Below are 15,346 nucleotides of genomic sequence, written 5' to 3' on the forward strand. Positions count from 1 at the left end.
AACGCCATCGAATATCGATCCGATCTAATTCCATTTCCATTTCCCACACGCCCGTTTTTTTCTTCCCACAAGCCTGTTTCCTGGTGAGCGAGTTTTCACATTCGCACGCACGTTTTTATTTTCGCAACGTTTGGGAGGTCCCGCCGGGGAGAGGAGGGGGGGCTGTCCGGGCCTCGCTTCCCCCAAGTCGCCCCCCGAGGCGGAAAGCCGCGGCACCTCACACAATATTTGCCCCAACAACGACGACGACGCCGAGTTCGGAATTTCGACGTTTTTAATGAAATACCTAGAAGAGGGAAGACAAGGGGAGACTCTGAAATGGAAAATGGTAGAAAAGGTGGGCGGCGGAGAAACGCGGATGGGTGGGTGGGTGGGTTGATGGGAGGAAATGGTGGGGGGGAACAATGGAGCGCAGCGGGCTTCCGCTTCGGACAACGAATGCAAAGTATGTACGGAATAAATTTTATTGTTATTCAAATACATGGACTGTTTTCTGCTTTTAGTTTGCTTCCGTAAAGGAAAGGATTAGATAGATCGATGCTTTTGCTTTCCGCTCTGCGTTGATGCTGTTTGCGGGCATTCAACGCGGAGGATTTACTTGGGCAGCTCTTGCTTGGGTATCCATACAGTTCAAGTCAAGTCCCAAGGCGCGCGCCCGCCCAACACAGCAAAAGCAGCCCGGATGGTGAATGGGGCGGGCGTGTGACGAGCTCGCACGCCTTGCTTTGCTCGTTCTTCTCTTCTCTTTGATCGGAAGGTAATCAATCCCTCGGATTCGCACTTCAATACGGAAGTACGGGTGCAGATGAGGGCAGAGGGAAGGCAAGGGTAGGGTGTATAATTAGATTTTCTTGTGAGGATGCGGATAATGACGGGCAGTGAGTGTGTGCGTGTGACACACACACATACATACATACACAGACACAATGATGTGGTGGTGATACTCGTATCTTGGTGAATGCATTGGCATCAGAAGTCCCATCCATTGGTTGGCTGAAGGAAGCGCAGCACAGCAGCCCCAGCGACGGCGATTCCGATTCCGTATTCGACAACATCCATCGTGACTGAGGTTTTGAAATACGAAAAGACAAGGCAAAAGAGTGAGTGGGCGAGTGGAGGATGAGCAAGAGACATTTGGGATCAATCACATTGCTGCACGACAAGGCAAAAGAGCTGTTGTGTCCATCGATGAACGGTATTCTGGGGTGGTCATGCGCGCGCCGCATACCTCCCAGTGACAAAGGCGACAGTTCCGGATGAAAGCATTGGGCTGCCTGCTTGTTATTGTTGTTATCCCACTCCTTTTCGAAAGGGTTGCGTACGCTGCGAGCGTGATTGTCGGACAGGTCACTGAGGTTCCCCATCATCGGGGAGGGTCAATTGGGCTCGCTCGCTCGCTCTGTCCTGTGAGCTTGCATGTACGGGGTAGACGTACGTACGTACGTAGGATTGTGGTCGGAGCACTGCAGCACGACATTGCGAGTAGTGGGACCTCGAGAAAGCCTTTTTCTTCTTTTAAACTTTCACAATTGGGCGCATGATGGGTTTCGCGCTGGATGGCTGGCCCGGGTGGGGAATGGATGGATGGCTGACAGGAAAAGAGAGGAGAGTGGAATGCTACAATGCACATCTGCGTACAGTACATGGTAGCAGTACAGTGTGCAGCCAGCAGAGCAGAGCAGAGTACCAATGCTTTTTCTCGGGGAAAATGTCGTTGCATGCACGAAGCATCCGCGCAGTCCTTTGCACTTCTATAGACACCTATTTTATGTCTGACGTCCAAATAACCAAATGGAATGACAGCCGCTAAGATCGCCCTGTCTAGCTGCGAGATCTGCCTCTAGCGGCTCCCCAGGTCAGATTTAACCTTTTTTAACTCCCAGACAGCGCAGAAGTTGCTTTTTCCTTAGTTGAAGGACGACCCTCGACTAGGCTCACCAGGCCAGGGTGCAAACGAAGCAACGGCGTGCCGAACTGACGGGCGGGAGGCTAATGTACTGTGCGTGCGAGCGCTTCTCACCTGGCGTTGGAAGCGTGGACTGGTGTCGTTACACAGCAGCAAGAGGATTCGGCTCCGTGCAGTCATAGTACGGATCGCCTGGCCCTTGCCATCTTACTTACGTCGGGAAGCCGAGTGTAAGGCGTGTCTTCGCGTGTGAGGCTTGCTGCATGTCGTCGGTATGTACGTAGGTATTGTACACAGCTGTGGTGGGTGGGTTAGGTGGTAGGCTTGCGGTCGGCTGCAGGTCATTTCTACGGTCCGGGTGCTGCAGCGACGGATCTCACGATGTTGTTATTGTTGTTTGTGTTTGTTTTGTGGGGTAACATGGCAGTCAATACTCCTCCGTACATGCACATCATCGTGCCAACAATCAATGTCGTCGTTACGAACCTATGCCCTCTGCTGCTGCACAGTTTCAAAATCACATCGTACTGAAGACATGATACGCTGCGCAATGTGCACACGCAGCGAGATTGGAGCCCATCGTCGCACGAATCCTCCTCCTATTGTCTCGTTGCCCTCTCTCGGGCGCAAACGACGGTGCGCCCTCACTCCATCTCCATCGAGCTCCTCTGTGCGACCGCTCCTGCGAAGAAGCAAAAACGGCTCAAGCCATGATCGACGTGGCCCCTCCCACCAGGGCTTGCGCACACAAGACGACCGCTCCATTTCGTGCATGCACATACTGTAGTCGCGAACCGGAGTCGTGGATCGCTCGTGTGCTATGGGGGAAGGGGGGTGAGGGGGGTGGTGTGTGTGCGTGTGTGTGTGTGTTCCAGCAAGCCTGTCCCGCCACGTTGGTGGCCATTGGAAGCGGACGGTGTCTGTGTCGGTGTCAGTGCCAGTGCGACCACTCGTACATACAGCAGCTAGCAGGGCGAAAGGCGAACGCTGGCGGCGGCATGAGGCGAGGTCGTAGGTAGGCTGTTCTTCTAAGCCAGGAGAGGACTGGGACAAGTAGTGGACGGTAGTAACCTCGTAGTTGGATGATGATGGTGGTGGACGGTGAGCGACGTCGTGCGCTAATCAGGGTAGAAAGCAACCATTTCTGTCCCAGCAGCGCGGGCTTTCCCACCATGAGCAACTGTTAATGCCTGAATGCTTGAAGGCCTCAAATGACTACCCTGCCTTGCCTTGCCCTGCCCTGCCCTGCCCTGTCGGTGTTCTGCTTGACCTTGCCTGTCCTGCCTTGCCCTGTCTTGCCTTGCCAGCGTCTAACCTCCGTCCTTGTGCTAATTGCCGGAACGTACTAGAGTAATTGACCCTTGATTGCCATGTAAATAACCTGTCAGCGATCTCCCGCCCGGCTACAATAGTGCTCGTTCGGTGCCGTACTATTGCAGAGGGTTAACACTGGATGGATCCATGCCAGACGGACACGCCTCGAGCATCCTTGGACACTCCCACCGTGAGCTAGGTCTGTGGAGGTCGAATTAGGCTCTAACATTCTTCCATAGCCGCGCGGGAGGCATGATCGTGATGAATAAAATGAACGAAGTCGTCGCATTGAATTGTCGCGATGACGGGCTCATGGCAGAGATATCGTTTCTTCATATGTGACGTTGCTTTGCTTTGATTGTTTGTTTCTATTCTTCCGCAGGGTCTGCCGCGATGCGCGCAATCAGGCTCTCACGTGACCTCATTGAACGTCCTGAACGAGCGCGTTAAGCGTTAAGTCCCATTTTGGCCCAGCGACTTTTTCCTTGACGAAATAATTAAATTGTCTCCAATCCTCCATTGCTTCTCCACCCCACCTCTGCGACCATGCTCAATTGTCGTGCCTGTCTCTGGCGATGCATTCAGGCCCTCGATACCAGCCCTTCCGCAACTCAGCGTCTCCGTCGTGACGCACCATCCGTACTTAGACATGGCCAACGGAGGTCTTTCCAAACGCCCTCCAACCTCATTCCCGAATATGCTCGCCCCGCGCGATCTGTGAGATACTCGGGCCCCAAAACCGACTCATGGAGCGAGTCACCCCAGGCAGCAAATATTAGAATGAAGGCAAGGAAAAGCCTCACACAACGCCGACCTCCAGCACAAGACTCGGTTGCGCCCGCTGCCTTCCCACCCAGGAAGATGGGTCGGCGAGACCCATCAGTATCAACCACCGACTTCAACCGACGCAAGAAGGAATTGCAGCATCTCACGGACCCGCTCGAGTTGGCGAACTTCGTGCAGAAAGAGTTGGCAAAGGGCAAGGACACGGAAATGCTGCAGCTTGTGCGAATGGCCAGTCATTCGATGCAATCAACTGTTGCTTGGAATCACATCATAAATCACTATCTCTTGAACGGACGTGTGTCTGTAGCATTAGGCGTGTACAACGACGTATGACACCTCAATCACTAGCGACGAACATTGCTAATATTCAACATAGATGAAAAAACGCGCCCAGTTCCCCGACTCGTACACATATTCCATCATTCTCCGAGGCCTCGCCCTGAACGCCCAGCACTCTGGTTCTCTCGGCAAAGCGTTATCCGTGTACCATTCCCTGTCCGCCCCAAACTCGCGAGTGCAGCCATCTATTATACACACAAATGCGATGCTCAAAGTATGCGCCAGATCGTTGGACATGGATGCGCTGTGGGGAGTGGCAGCGAAAATTCCAGAAAGCGGACCGGCCGCGGCGAATGCAATCACTTACGCAACAATCCTCAACGCAATCCGTCAGAGCCTGCTGGTGGGTGTACCCGTTGGCGAAAGCGAGGAGGAAGTAGCCAAGCGAAGAGACGCTGGTGTAATGGAAGGTCGTCGAGTCTGGCATGACGTTGTCATGAAATGGAAGGCCGGATCGCTGCTACTGGAAGAAAAACTTGTTTGCGCGATGGGGCGGCTCCTCCTGGTCGGTGCTCGACCTCGGGACTGGGACGACGTACTGTCTCTGGTAGAGCAGACAATGGACATCCCGCGTTTAGTACCGCGTTTAGGATCGACGGCGCGGTTGGAAGCCGGGTATCCTGAATTGCGTGCCCCCTCGATATTAGAGCAGTACCGCAAAGATGATCATGTGAGTCCGACAGGAAAGCCGATTCGCGGCGAAGAGTTTCTATCCCTCGTTCGAACAGGCAACAACGGCTCCGGTGCTTCATTGTACACAAAACCCTCCAACAACACACTTTCCATGGTTCAAGAGGCCTGTCAGAAGATCGTTGCTGGCAAAGCAGCCAACGCATACTGGGATCTTTTGACCGATACTGGCACCTACGCTATTGTTCCGGACGCCAACAACCTCAATGCTCGGTTGAGGATATTGCGCCAGAACCGCTCCTCTGCTAAGGCAGTGGAGCTTATCAAGTCCGGATTTCAAGCAAAGGCTCTGGCACCCCATCCCGGAACCTTCAGGATAGCGATGAGCACCTGTGTGCGGGACAAGAACAACCACCACTCTCTCCAGCATGCGACGGAACTGCTAGAGATGATGGCACAAACTATGGAAGATGTCGATCCCAAAGCCGTCGCTATGTATGCTGAGCTTGCAATGAGCTTTCCGTTGGGCACAGGAAGCGACAAAGTCCATGCCCTTACTCGTGTTTACCCTCTCGCATCCAACATTCGGCTCCAGCTTACCGTTGGCGCAGCAGCAAAGGGTGACAAGGCTGGCGCTTATCCACTTCGAGGCGCTCAAAGAGACGATGCACTCGCTGCACTGAGAAAGATATACGCTCTCATGGATAGTGTTGTTCTCTCTGACGCAATCTCCGAAGAGCAAAAACGACTCTTCAAAGAAGAGAGATCACGCCTTGGGTCGTTTCTGCAAAGGACTATTTTCAAAGAGAAGGAAAGGAAGAACAGGACTTTGGGAGCCGGTGAAAACAAAACAGGGGCAACAGAATCGTCAACCCCTACAAAGGAGCATGACTCCAAAGCTACCAAGGACGATTCCCCCGATACCCCTGAACGAGTATAAGCTATAGTGGCAATTATGACCAACCACTTGCTGCCATGTTGATGTCACATTTTAATCAGCACATTTGTACAGTATACCCTTTGTATATTACGATGTAGTATAGTTATCAAGATGCCTAGGTGAATACCGGATCTTAATTAGATTAGATAGAAACGAATCGTACGACTCCATTGCCCAAATAGTCACGAATTAAGCATGGTTCATTCATTTTGAAGGAACAAACACTCTGGCTCATCCGAAGATCCATTTCTCTGGACGTCTTTCGCAATCAATTTATACTCGCAACCATCGACAGTCGTGAACATCTGGTCCGTGCGGGGCCAAGCATTCGGAGCCCTTTGACACCTCCGTGAGACTTTCGTCAACAGCAATCTCAACACTCTCTCTCTACAATCCGCAAACAGAGAAAACATTCCCCAACACCTCTGAATTCACTTCAATACAACCCGCGACCATGGGTAACGACGGAGGCTCGATACCCACCCGCCGCGAGCTCGTCAAGGAAGCCGCAAAGGCGCTCACAACCACACAAGTCAAAGAAGTCCAAAACGAGCAGCAAGAATACGCCTGGTCGCATGATCCGCTCACGCGGAAACCGCTCTCGCGCCCCGTGGTCTCCGACGCCGCGGGCGTGCTGTACAACAAAGATTCCATCATCGAGTTCCTGCTCGCGGAGGATGGCGCGGCGAAGGCGGAGCAGGAGAAGATGCTCGAGGGAAGGGTGAAGAGCTTGAAGGATGTCGTGGAGGTTAAGTTTGAGATTGATAGTGGCGAAGAGGCGCAGGCGCAGACTGCGAATGGTGGTAGTGGGAGGAAGGAGAGGTGGGTTTGCCCGATCACGGGGAGGGAGTTGGGGCCTGGGAGTAAGGGTGTGTATCTCGTACCTTGTGGTCATGCCTTTGCGGGGAGCGTGGTCAAGGAGGTCAGCGGAGAGACTTGTTTGCAGGTAAGTCTACTTACGGCGATGGTGTTTGCTGTTAGGGCGATCGAGACTAACCTTCAATGTAGTGCAATGAAGCGTATGCCGAGAACGATATCATCCCGATCCTACCAATTACACCGACAGATATCGCTAGGTTGTCTTTAAGGACCAAGACATTGAAAGAGAAGGGTCTGACACATGCGCTCAAGAAAGCACCGGGTAGCAAGAAGAGGAAGAAGAATGCTGAGAAGGAGGCCAATGGAGTTGATGCCAACGGCGAGGGTGTCAAATCGAAAGATCCCTCTTCGGGAGAGGAGAAGAAGTCAGATAAGAAGGAGAAGGCAAAATCAGTCGAGGTGCCCAAGAATGGTATCAAGAATGCTTCCACTGCTTCGTTGACACGGAAAGTGTTGGAAGAACAGGAGCAAAAGAATAAGAAGAGAAAGTTGGAACAGAACGACAATGTCAAGAGTCTGTTCTCTAGCCGAGATGCGAAGCCCAAGGCCGGAAACAGTGCGGACTACATGACGAGAGGCTTCACTATTGGGGGAAGATGAGAAGGCAGAAGGAAACACTTTACAGGATATGAAAGTTTCGGCGTACGAGTACTCGAAAACTTGTTTTTACGGCCGTTGGTGGGAATCGCCGGGCCGGCAATTTGCCTTGATCTTGAAGGTTGGCTGCTTTTGCAATTCACAACCGTACATGGCGACCAGGTTCATGTAGCACCAGTCGACGACCTTGATGGAAATACATCACACTTAAGAGTCAGGATCACCTCAAAGCGAGAGACAGACTCAATTGGCACACAGGCGATCTTCAAACCTTATGGATATGATCCTTTGCCAATATCACATGGTCCATCCTTCCATTTTACCTACTTTGAATTCGGACAGCATTCTGAGTTCGAACAGCATTCGAACCTCAAGCTCAAAAAGAAGCATGCACTTGCAATAATTGGCTCGTATAAGTCGTGTACAGGTCATAGAGCTCGAGGGATATGAGGTATTCACAATCAATACTATTTACAAGTTGTGAATCCCCCTTGATCCAAACAATCCACCTATATGCACTTCCCCTCAACCGACGCCGTCGAATTCTTGATGAACCCATTCAAGAACCCACCACCCTGGCAAAGCAACCCCTTCACGAAAGCCCTCTGCACAACATCCGCACCCGCAGGACTCGTATGCGTATGATCGTTCGGGAAGAAAGCATCCACCTTCGCCTTACCCAGCGTCTGGAAGATATTCGCCGTATACTGTCCATGATCCACGAAAATCGCATTCGCGCCAATCGCCTTCGCCACGTCCCTTGAATACGTCGTAAACCTGCCCGGCGCATAGCTAAAGCTGCCCCCCTCCCAGGGATTATTCGGCGTCGGCGACGAAATAATGACCTTCGCGCCCTTCGCCACGAGCGCCTTGCCAGCGTTGGTCAGGTACTTCGGGTACGTGAGCACCGTGACGGCCTGCCCGTTGTACGTCGACTGGCACGTCTCGTCCCCGGCGCCGGGGCACGCGGTGCGGCCGTTGTCCTGGCCGTTCAGGGAACCCCCGTCGTTGTGCCCGAACTCGATGATCACGATGTCGTTCGCCTTCACGCTGTCAATGATCGTCTGGAAGCGGCCTTCGACGGTGAAGGAGCGGGCGGAGCGCCCGCCGATGGCGTTGTTGGTGACAGGGAGGGACAGGGAGTACGGGAGGTAGACGCCCCAGCCTGTGTGGTGGTGTCGTGTTAGTCCTGGGGCTTTTGCACTTTGTAGATGAAGAGTTGGGGGGACGGTAAAGTACCTTGCTGCGTGCCGCTAGCCTTCGCCATGGTGGAGTCGCCTGCGAGCCAGACAGTCTGCGCGCGCTTCTCGACATGAGGTGCGCCGAGGGCTGTCGTCGCCAGACCGAGCGCGTATAGGAATTGAGTAGCAACCATTGTTGTATCTCTCCCTTCCTATTCTTGACTTTGATGCTTCCTTCTCACTAGTAGTGTATCCTAGCAAACAGACGACGTCAACTTCCAAAAGCCCACGTACGAATCGAAACAAGATTGGTAGAAGCAATAAGACAAAACCCGGGTCATACCCTATTACTTATATATACATGGGGCATTGTATTTATGTAATTATATATACATACGACTTCACTATTCTTCCACTCTCAATATTAGATTGATAAAGAAATTACCCCGGATTCACTTTCCCATCCCCACACATGCTCCCGACGTAAATTTTCCGCACGAATGGAAGGACAAGCGCCGGTGTATGAATGCCCCGAGACACGATCACGTCAAGAGAGAAGGGTGAAGGAGAGCTAGAGTTCGGGGGAAAGATATCTCGGGCTTGTATAACCCAGACGACGTGGCGGCTTGGGGATCTACTTCTAGAGCCGGACGTTCGGAGGAGAGGTGGCGAGTTAGGGAATGGGGGATGCTCTATGGAGGTTTGTTCGGTCTTGTGCTTCTAAGGGAACCTATTTGGGGCAGGGGTCTGAGGCCGGGGGAAGGGAATGAAAATGAAGTTGTGAATGTGGATAGGTATGTTTATGTTTGATAGAGGCATGGCAAGGGTAGGTTACTGGTGGTAAATCATCGGGGAATTGTTTCTTGTGTAATGGCGGATTGACGATTTAAAAGTGGGGATGGGGAGTATGGAGTAGATTAATTAGTCGGGCATCTGGGAAAGTGAGGGATGCTTTCGTGGGGTTGGTGTTTTGTAGAGATGGGTAGGGGTTGGTGAGTAGATTGCTCGTAGGGAGATTTTTTGTGAAGAGCTGACTTTGAGGACTATTGATGAGGTGGGAATTGTGATTCTTTGAGCGTCGTTTGGTGATTTGGTATGAGGATAGTGATGGTGATGTTCGAAGTGGTTAGGTGTACATCAAATACAAAGTCGACCAGGGTATGAAAATACTTGTAGATTAATTTACGTAGTCCACCAATCAGCGGTGCTCGGAAGATCTCATATTGTATATAAGTGTCATATGATGAAGTGAATTTCATCATATCTCTAATTCTTGTGCAAGCGACGTGGTTTCTTGCCAACTTGGCAGGCTTTCATAATGCCTTGGGTTTTTGATCGAGGTAACATTCCATTTGAAACTAAACATCATTTGTTTTTCGCGCCACGAAACACCGAGTATAACGCACGCGCGGATGGAAGAATTCTAGAATTCTGCGAATTGAGAAGCCTAGAATCCGAGTCCGAAGCGGCTATCATCGTACAATAAATCCTATGGCGCTGCACGTGTGGAAACCGTTTGCCTTGTTCTCGCGAATTGTGATCGAGTCCGCATTAGCCATCAAATGACCTCCAACAAAACGTGGCATCACATCAGCTTTGGTGCGATTCAGCGCTGGCGGTGTAGGTATCGTGCGCGGCACTATCTATCCGAATATACATTATACAAGGCAAAAAACCAAGGCGGATGGGACATTGTTTCTGCTCCCACGTGCTTCGAATGGTAGCATAGGTACGAAGTATTCAAGAACCAAACTTGATGTACGAGTTCGGCTGTACAAACCAGAAACATGGGTAAGCACTTTAATGACACCACAGGCCAGTAATATGAGGATATGTATGTGATTCTTGTAAGAAGCTCGCGACCGGTGAAAGTGTGATACTTGGTTTCACGCTGACAGTGACGCGATGATCGCCGTCAACGTGACGTCCTCTCTACATTTGCATATGTATATGTCGTGATCTATGAGATCTATTGATTGAGGTTACATGTAAATTGGTTCGTGGCGCACGTCGACGACGTCTGAACGTGACGTACGTTAAGCGGCTTATGGTTGATGAGCCTTACGAGGCGCTGGCCCATGCATACATATGCAGTCGGATGGATACTTGGGAGGATTTAACTTCCGCGAGTTTTACTTGGTATTGATGTCGGTACGTACTACGATCGCAATGTTCGCCCTGTTGGTCGAGTCTCAGGTGGAAATGTAGGCACCCATTATCTACATTCCAGAACGCGTCACTCCCGATGATTCCACGTCTGAGCACCATTGGTGTAGCATTTCAATGTACAGAGATTTGTCTTCCTATGGGAACATCATGTCCTTCTCTCGAGGTGATCCTTGGGAATTGGCGGGTATAATATGAAGGAGTGCGAAGGATGCGTTAGGCACCGAAAGAACCTTATACCCGATCTACCCACCCGTATGCCCGGGCCGGGGCGAAGGCAAGCATCATCGGATGGCCTGCAGTTGCGGCAGGTTCGCTTCGTTGAGTTACATGCCCAGGACCCCAGTTTGAACACGGACAAAAAGCTGACATCCTTGGAACGAGGAGGACGAGAACGAGTGGCGCAGCCCGCAATGCTAATCGCCTCGTGCATGATTACTGGTCCAATGTTTCCAGTCGACGAGTGAGGTTCCAGAGTCTCGCGGTCAGGGGGTGAAAGGAGAATTTGGCGCTGACAGTTGCAGGGGTTCGCGATCCCACAGCCCAGAATAGTTCAGGCCTCTTCGAAAACTCAAACAGAGTGTTGCGCAATATCTTGCGCCAAACAGGTTCCCAATCTCGTCCCAGCTTTCTGCAAGCTGCGGGCACGGTCTAGAAGCAGTTAGATATTGTGTGCAGTCTATATTGTACATGAAAATGTGGACGCAATCGGTGAAGATGGGCAATAATACATCTTAGGAGGGTAATACATTTACTGAACAGGCCAGATGATTGGATTAGGCATGCAGCGATAAAGACATTATAGTTCATTTCGACACAGAAGTATGGATATCATGCAACGCTTTCAAAGGAACAAACAAGAAACAAAAGCCCAGAACAGTGCAACCGTAGCGGTCTAGTGTATGTACTGCGTGCAGCACGAGGTCAGAATTTCACATACCGATCGAAACTTTCTCCACTCCGCAGTAGGTAGTTCACACCTATTTGCCGCTCGGGCGCATTGACTGAAACGAAGACGTCCTGTACTCGTCTCCTCTCAGGAATGTCGGCTGCATCTCTACATTTCGGACTCAGGGGCAACCAATTATCGGGCCCTAGCTCGACCAATTCGCCTATACCTTCTTCTAACTTGAGGCATTGCAAGGCGACCATGCCCGCGCCCACCGAGTCCCAGACGCCCTCCCTTCTCCTGCAGTTTAGAAGTACGGCAATTGCTCGCCTCCGTAAAACCGGATCCCGACATCGACAGGCTGTTACAAACAGAGGGACGATAGGGGAGAGTTCGAAAGATGGAGAGAATGATGAAGGCTTCTTTTTGGATTTCGATCCACCGGGGGTTTCACCAGGTGTAGGCGAGCGCAGTTGCGGGGATGGCTCTGAAGACAAAGAAAACGCGGAAGCGCCTGGAGATGGCGTGGTTGAGGTGGTGGCTGGGTTGGGGGCAATGTTGCGGGTCCTCGTTGGCAGAGCTGTCGCGTTCCCAGGACTATCCCCTGGCGGGGAAGATGAGGCATGCGATGAAGATCGGGACTGGGTAGGGTTGAGAACCGGTAGAGTCTCTGCTAGGTCAATGATGGTCTTGAACGAATCATCGAACGAGTCCCATGATAGTTCTGTTCTTAAACCAGCACCTGCTGCTACGACGATTCGAGCCATGATTGCGTATATTTTCAACAACGTGTTGCCCGCGTAGATCTTGGGGTTACCTTGCTCATGAGGCGGAACGTTTTGCTGGTAGACACTGAAAGTAGACTCCCATGCTTCGAACGAGCCCATCAAGCGGGTATATATCTGTAACCAAACTGGATGCTCGGGTGCATGTGGGTTGATGTTGGCCACGCCTGAGATCCACATCATACATCGAAGAAGTCCCACAAGATCGTTCCGGGCGGTAGCATTTTCAGTATACATGTGCGGCACTTGTGGACACTCAGGCGGATCATCGAGACGGTAATCGTACGGTGAGGCATTATCGGAAAACGTCATTGCTTGTAGGTCGAATCGATAAAGAACATTGGCAATGGCATCTTCTGCCGGTGTCCCTTGCAGCTTAAGCTTGTGTTGGGAAAATATTCGCAGTCCATTTCGAAGGTGCATGTTCGCCTGCCTGTAGTTGCCAGCCAAGTTCTCATAGCAGACGAAAATAACGCATGCTATCAGTACTTTCTCCAAGTCGACCCTGCCCCGTTGGTGGGCAGTCAGTAGATCATTGGAGTGCGACACAGCCTGGGCGTACTGAGCAAAAGCAAAATCGCTTGACTGAGTGCTGAAAATTGGCGTAGTGCTCTCGAAACGTTCGTGCAACGTACTCAAAGCCAGGACTCCATGCTTGATGGCCGGCACGGAATGACTTAATTGCAATATCTTTTGGCTCCACAGTTCCGAATCGAAGAACTCAGTCCACTTTGGCAGAGTGTGGTTCTGGAAGTAGAAGAAGGAGCGATTTTCAGAAGCTTCGGGCGAGAGACTCCTTGAAGGATTTCGAGGAATAATCGCAACAGATGGTCTTTGCGGGACGACTAAGAAAGATGAATTTCGAATGGAGGCAGCCAAAGAGGCACTGCTATTGTTTGTTCTGGCAACATGCCTGTATCCCTCGCACCTGCGGCCAGTTTTTGTGCAACGATTACATTCTGGTTTTGTCTCGTCACACTTTACACGCCGTATCCTGGAGTATGATCAGCGAACATTGTTCTTGGACGTGTCCACCCGCCGTGATACCCTCTCCAGAAATGATAGAGACATCAGTTGGGAGAAGCGACGATCATTATATAAGCAACCAGGAGAAGGCATTTGGAAGTTTTACCTGCACGTTTCGCAACCTGTCTTGACACGTAGTTTAAACTGACGCTCTAATTGGCGTAGTTTGTTGTCGTCCATAGCAACAGCCATAATGATGGACTATGAGAGCGTACAGAATATATGGGATATCAAAAAAGGGGAGAGAGGTTAGAGCGATCTGGGGCAGGAGGTATTAAGGCCAACAGGCAGCATTGTGAGGCTGGTGGAGGTGGTTTGGTGGGTTATATAACGCGAATTGGCGTAAGAGCATGTCATGCAGGAGCTGGAGCAACGACACTGGTAGCGTGCAGCAATGATATGTGGCTGAGCAGAGGGTAAGAAGGATTAAGGAGAAGGAGTAGATGGATGTAGATGCGATGGAGATGAGGTATTGGATAAGATAGGTAGGGTAGGATGGGACGTGATGGGATGGAATGTGATGGGATTATTGGGATGGAGATGATCGTGTGTCTGCAGTCTGGGTAGCTGGGTTGGCTTGGGGGGGGATGGTGGGTGGTGCCTGCCCTGTCCGTCAGGTCCCGGGGTTCGGGTTAAGCTTGTTTGGCCCTTCGCCTTTTGGCCCCTCAACTGGCCCCCCCTCTCTCTTCTACTCTTCTTTCTGCCCCATCTATTACCTGACTATTACTCTACGGCCAGCCTGTGTATTACATCCATCTGCCTGCGGTATAACCGCGTCTGGCGGTAAGCGTCCCGTTTCCCCCCTCTATCGTTCAATGCCGTATCGATAATATCGCTATGCCTTGTCCACAGGATTCAGCCTTGTAGAATTATCTACGTACCATGCCATCCAGAGTTCAGACACAGCAACATCATACAACAATGACAAGCAATGAAACTGTACCTCTGTGCTTATCGCCGCTTACTCTCTGAACCAATGCAGACAGGCTATCGATTCTCCTCTCCTCCTGGGTCGAGAAATGAAGTGTTTTACAAGGAAGACAGTCGGACGATGATCATAGGGCATGATCTTCATGAGTTGGCCATACTGTGTAAGCCAGATCGAGACAGACACCACCCAATGCGATCACTCCTGGTACCAATGAAACGCCGAAATTGAGGATGCATTGCAGGCTTCCCCCTGATGACACAGATCCAGAAGAAAGAAAAAGGATCTTGGCATGTGGGCGGAGATAGCCTGTCGAGTCATCCAGCTGAATTGAGAATAATAAGCAACCAAGCAAGCAACAAACAGGACCAAACGCTTAAACTACGGGTAGGGTCAGAAGTACCACGTCGTTGGTGAATGACTGTTCTATGCGATGCCCGCATTCCCAATCACACCCCTCACGCAATATACCTTCCACCTCACCGCACGACACCAGGTCATCATCTGTTCAGCCGTTTGTGACGTCCCTGGTACTTGACCACATACGCTGCTTACCCAGCGTGATTCGAGGTCCCCAACGTGATAGGTTCGTCCCAACCTGCTGCCCAAAAGTCCAGTACGCTGGACCCCTCGACCATATGGGCGAATAGCTAGGACCGATATCGCGCAATAGCCCACTACCCTCGACTCCAGAAAATTAAGTTTCGAAAGGCTCGCTCGCTCGCTCGCAAGCAACATCCTAAGCAGAAAGGCTTTGGTGGTGTATGGCATGGGGCATGAGCATGGATGGGCCTTCCCGAGTAGCGCGTACCTAGCGCTACTCATAGCTTATCTCGGTGGTATTACCTCCTGGATTGGGTATCCTTCTCGATGGACTGGCTGTTGGCTGCTGTTGAGTAATATTTCTTTGTTCGCTGAGGGGTAAGTAATTGCATTTGTTGTGGCTTGGAGGTGAGGCAAGGTAAAGCAATAGAGGTGGC

At 51.3% G+C, this 15,346-nt stretch overlaps 5 protein-coding genes across 5 annotated transcripts; 2 read left to right on the forward strand and 3 right to left on the reverse strand.

Moving 5' to 3' along the window:
- Positions 1-3,766: 3,766 nt before the first annotated feature.
- On the forward strand, positions 3,767-5,783 carry BU24DRAFT_312340 (uncharacterized protein; the record flags this gene model as incomplete). The annotated part of the gene is made up of 2 exons (XM_033522836.1): positions 3,767-4,333; positions 4,383-5,783. Coding segments are annotated over 2 exons (1,968 nt in total), but the record flags the coding sequence as incomplete, so codon positions are not given.
- A 344-nt stretch (positions 5,784-6,127) lies between these two features.
- BU24DRAFT_199028 (DUF602-domain-containing protein) lies at positions 6,128-7,813 on the forward strand. The gene is made up of 2 exons (XM_033521793.1): positions 6,128-6,861; positions 6,924-7,813. The coding sequence occupies exons 1-2, from the start codon at positions 6,370-6,372 to the stop codon at positions 7,392-7,394; spliced, it is 963 nt and encodes a 320-aa protein (XP_033384645.1). The 5' UTR covers positions 6,128-6,369; the 3' UTR covers positions 7,395-7,813.
- On the reverse strand, positions 7,420-8,766 carry BU24DRAFT_480932 (carbohydrate esterase family 12 protein; the record flags this gene model as incomplete). Its single annotated transcript, XM_033533146.1, has 2 exons — positions 7,420-8,556; positions 8,631-8,766. 2 exons carry the CDS (start codon positions 8,764-8,766, stop codon positions 7,901-7,903), a joined length of 792 nt encoding a protein of 263 aa, XP_033384646.1. The 3' UTR covers positions 7,420-7,900.
- A 2,645-nt stretch (positions 8,767-11,411) lies between these two features.
- On the reverse strand, positions 11,412-13,988 carry BU24DRAFT_422653 (uncharacterized protein). Its single transcript, XM_033528045.1, has 2 exons — positions 13,545-13,988; positions 11,412-13,406 (listed from the first exon to the last, which is right to left on the reverse strand). The coding sequence occupies exons 1-2, from the start codon at positions 13,628-13,630 to the stop codon at positions 11,663-11,665; spliced, it is 1,830 nt and encodes a 609-aa protein (XP_033384647.1). The 5' UTR covers positions 13,631-13,988; the 3' UTR covers positions 11,412-11,662.
- A 706-nt stretch (positions 13,989-14,694) lies between these two features.
- On the reverse strand, positions 14,695-15,287 carry BU24DRAFT_199084 (uncharacterized protein). The gene has a single exon (XM_033521794.1). The coding sequence runs from the start codon at positions 15,189-15,191 to the stop codon at positions 14,793-14,795; it is 399 nt and encodes a 132-aa protein (XP_033384648.1). The 5' UTR covers positions 15,192-15,287; the 3' UTR covers positions 14,695-14,792.
- Positions 15,288-15,346: the final 59 nt, after the last annotated feature.

This window comes from Aaosphaeria arxii, assembly GCF_010015735.1.
Source record: "Aaosphaeria arxii CBS 175.79 unplaced genomic scaffold BU24scaffold_4, whole genome shotgun sequence".
Classification (NCBI taxonomy): domain Eukaryota; kingdom Fungi; phylum Ascomycota; class Dothideomycetes; order Pleosporales; genus Aaosphaeria; species Aaosphaeria arxii.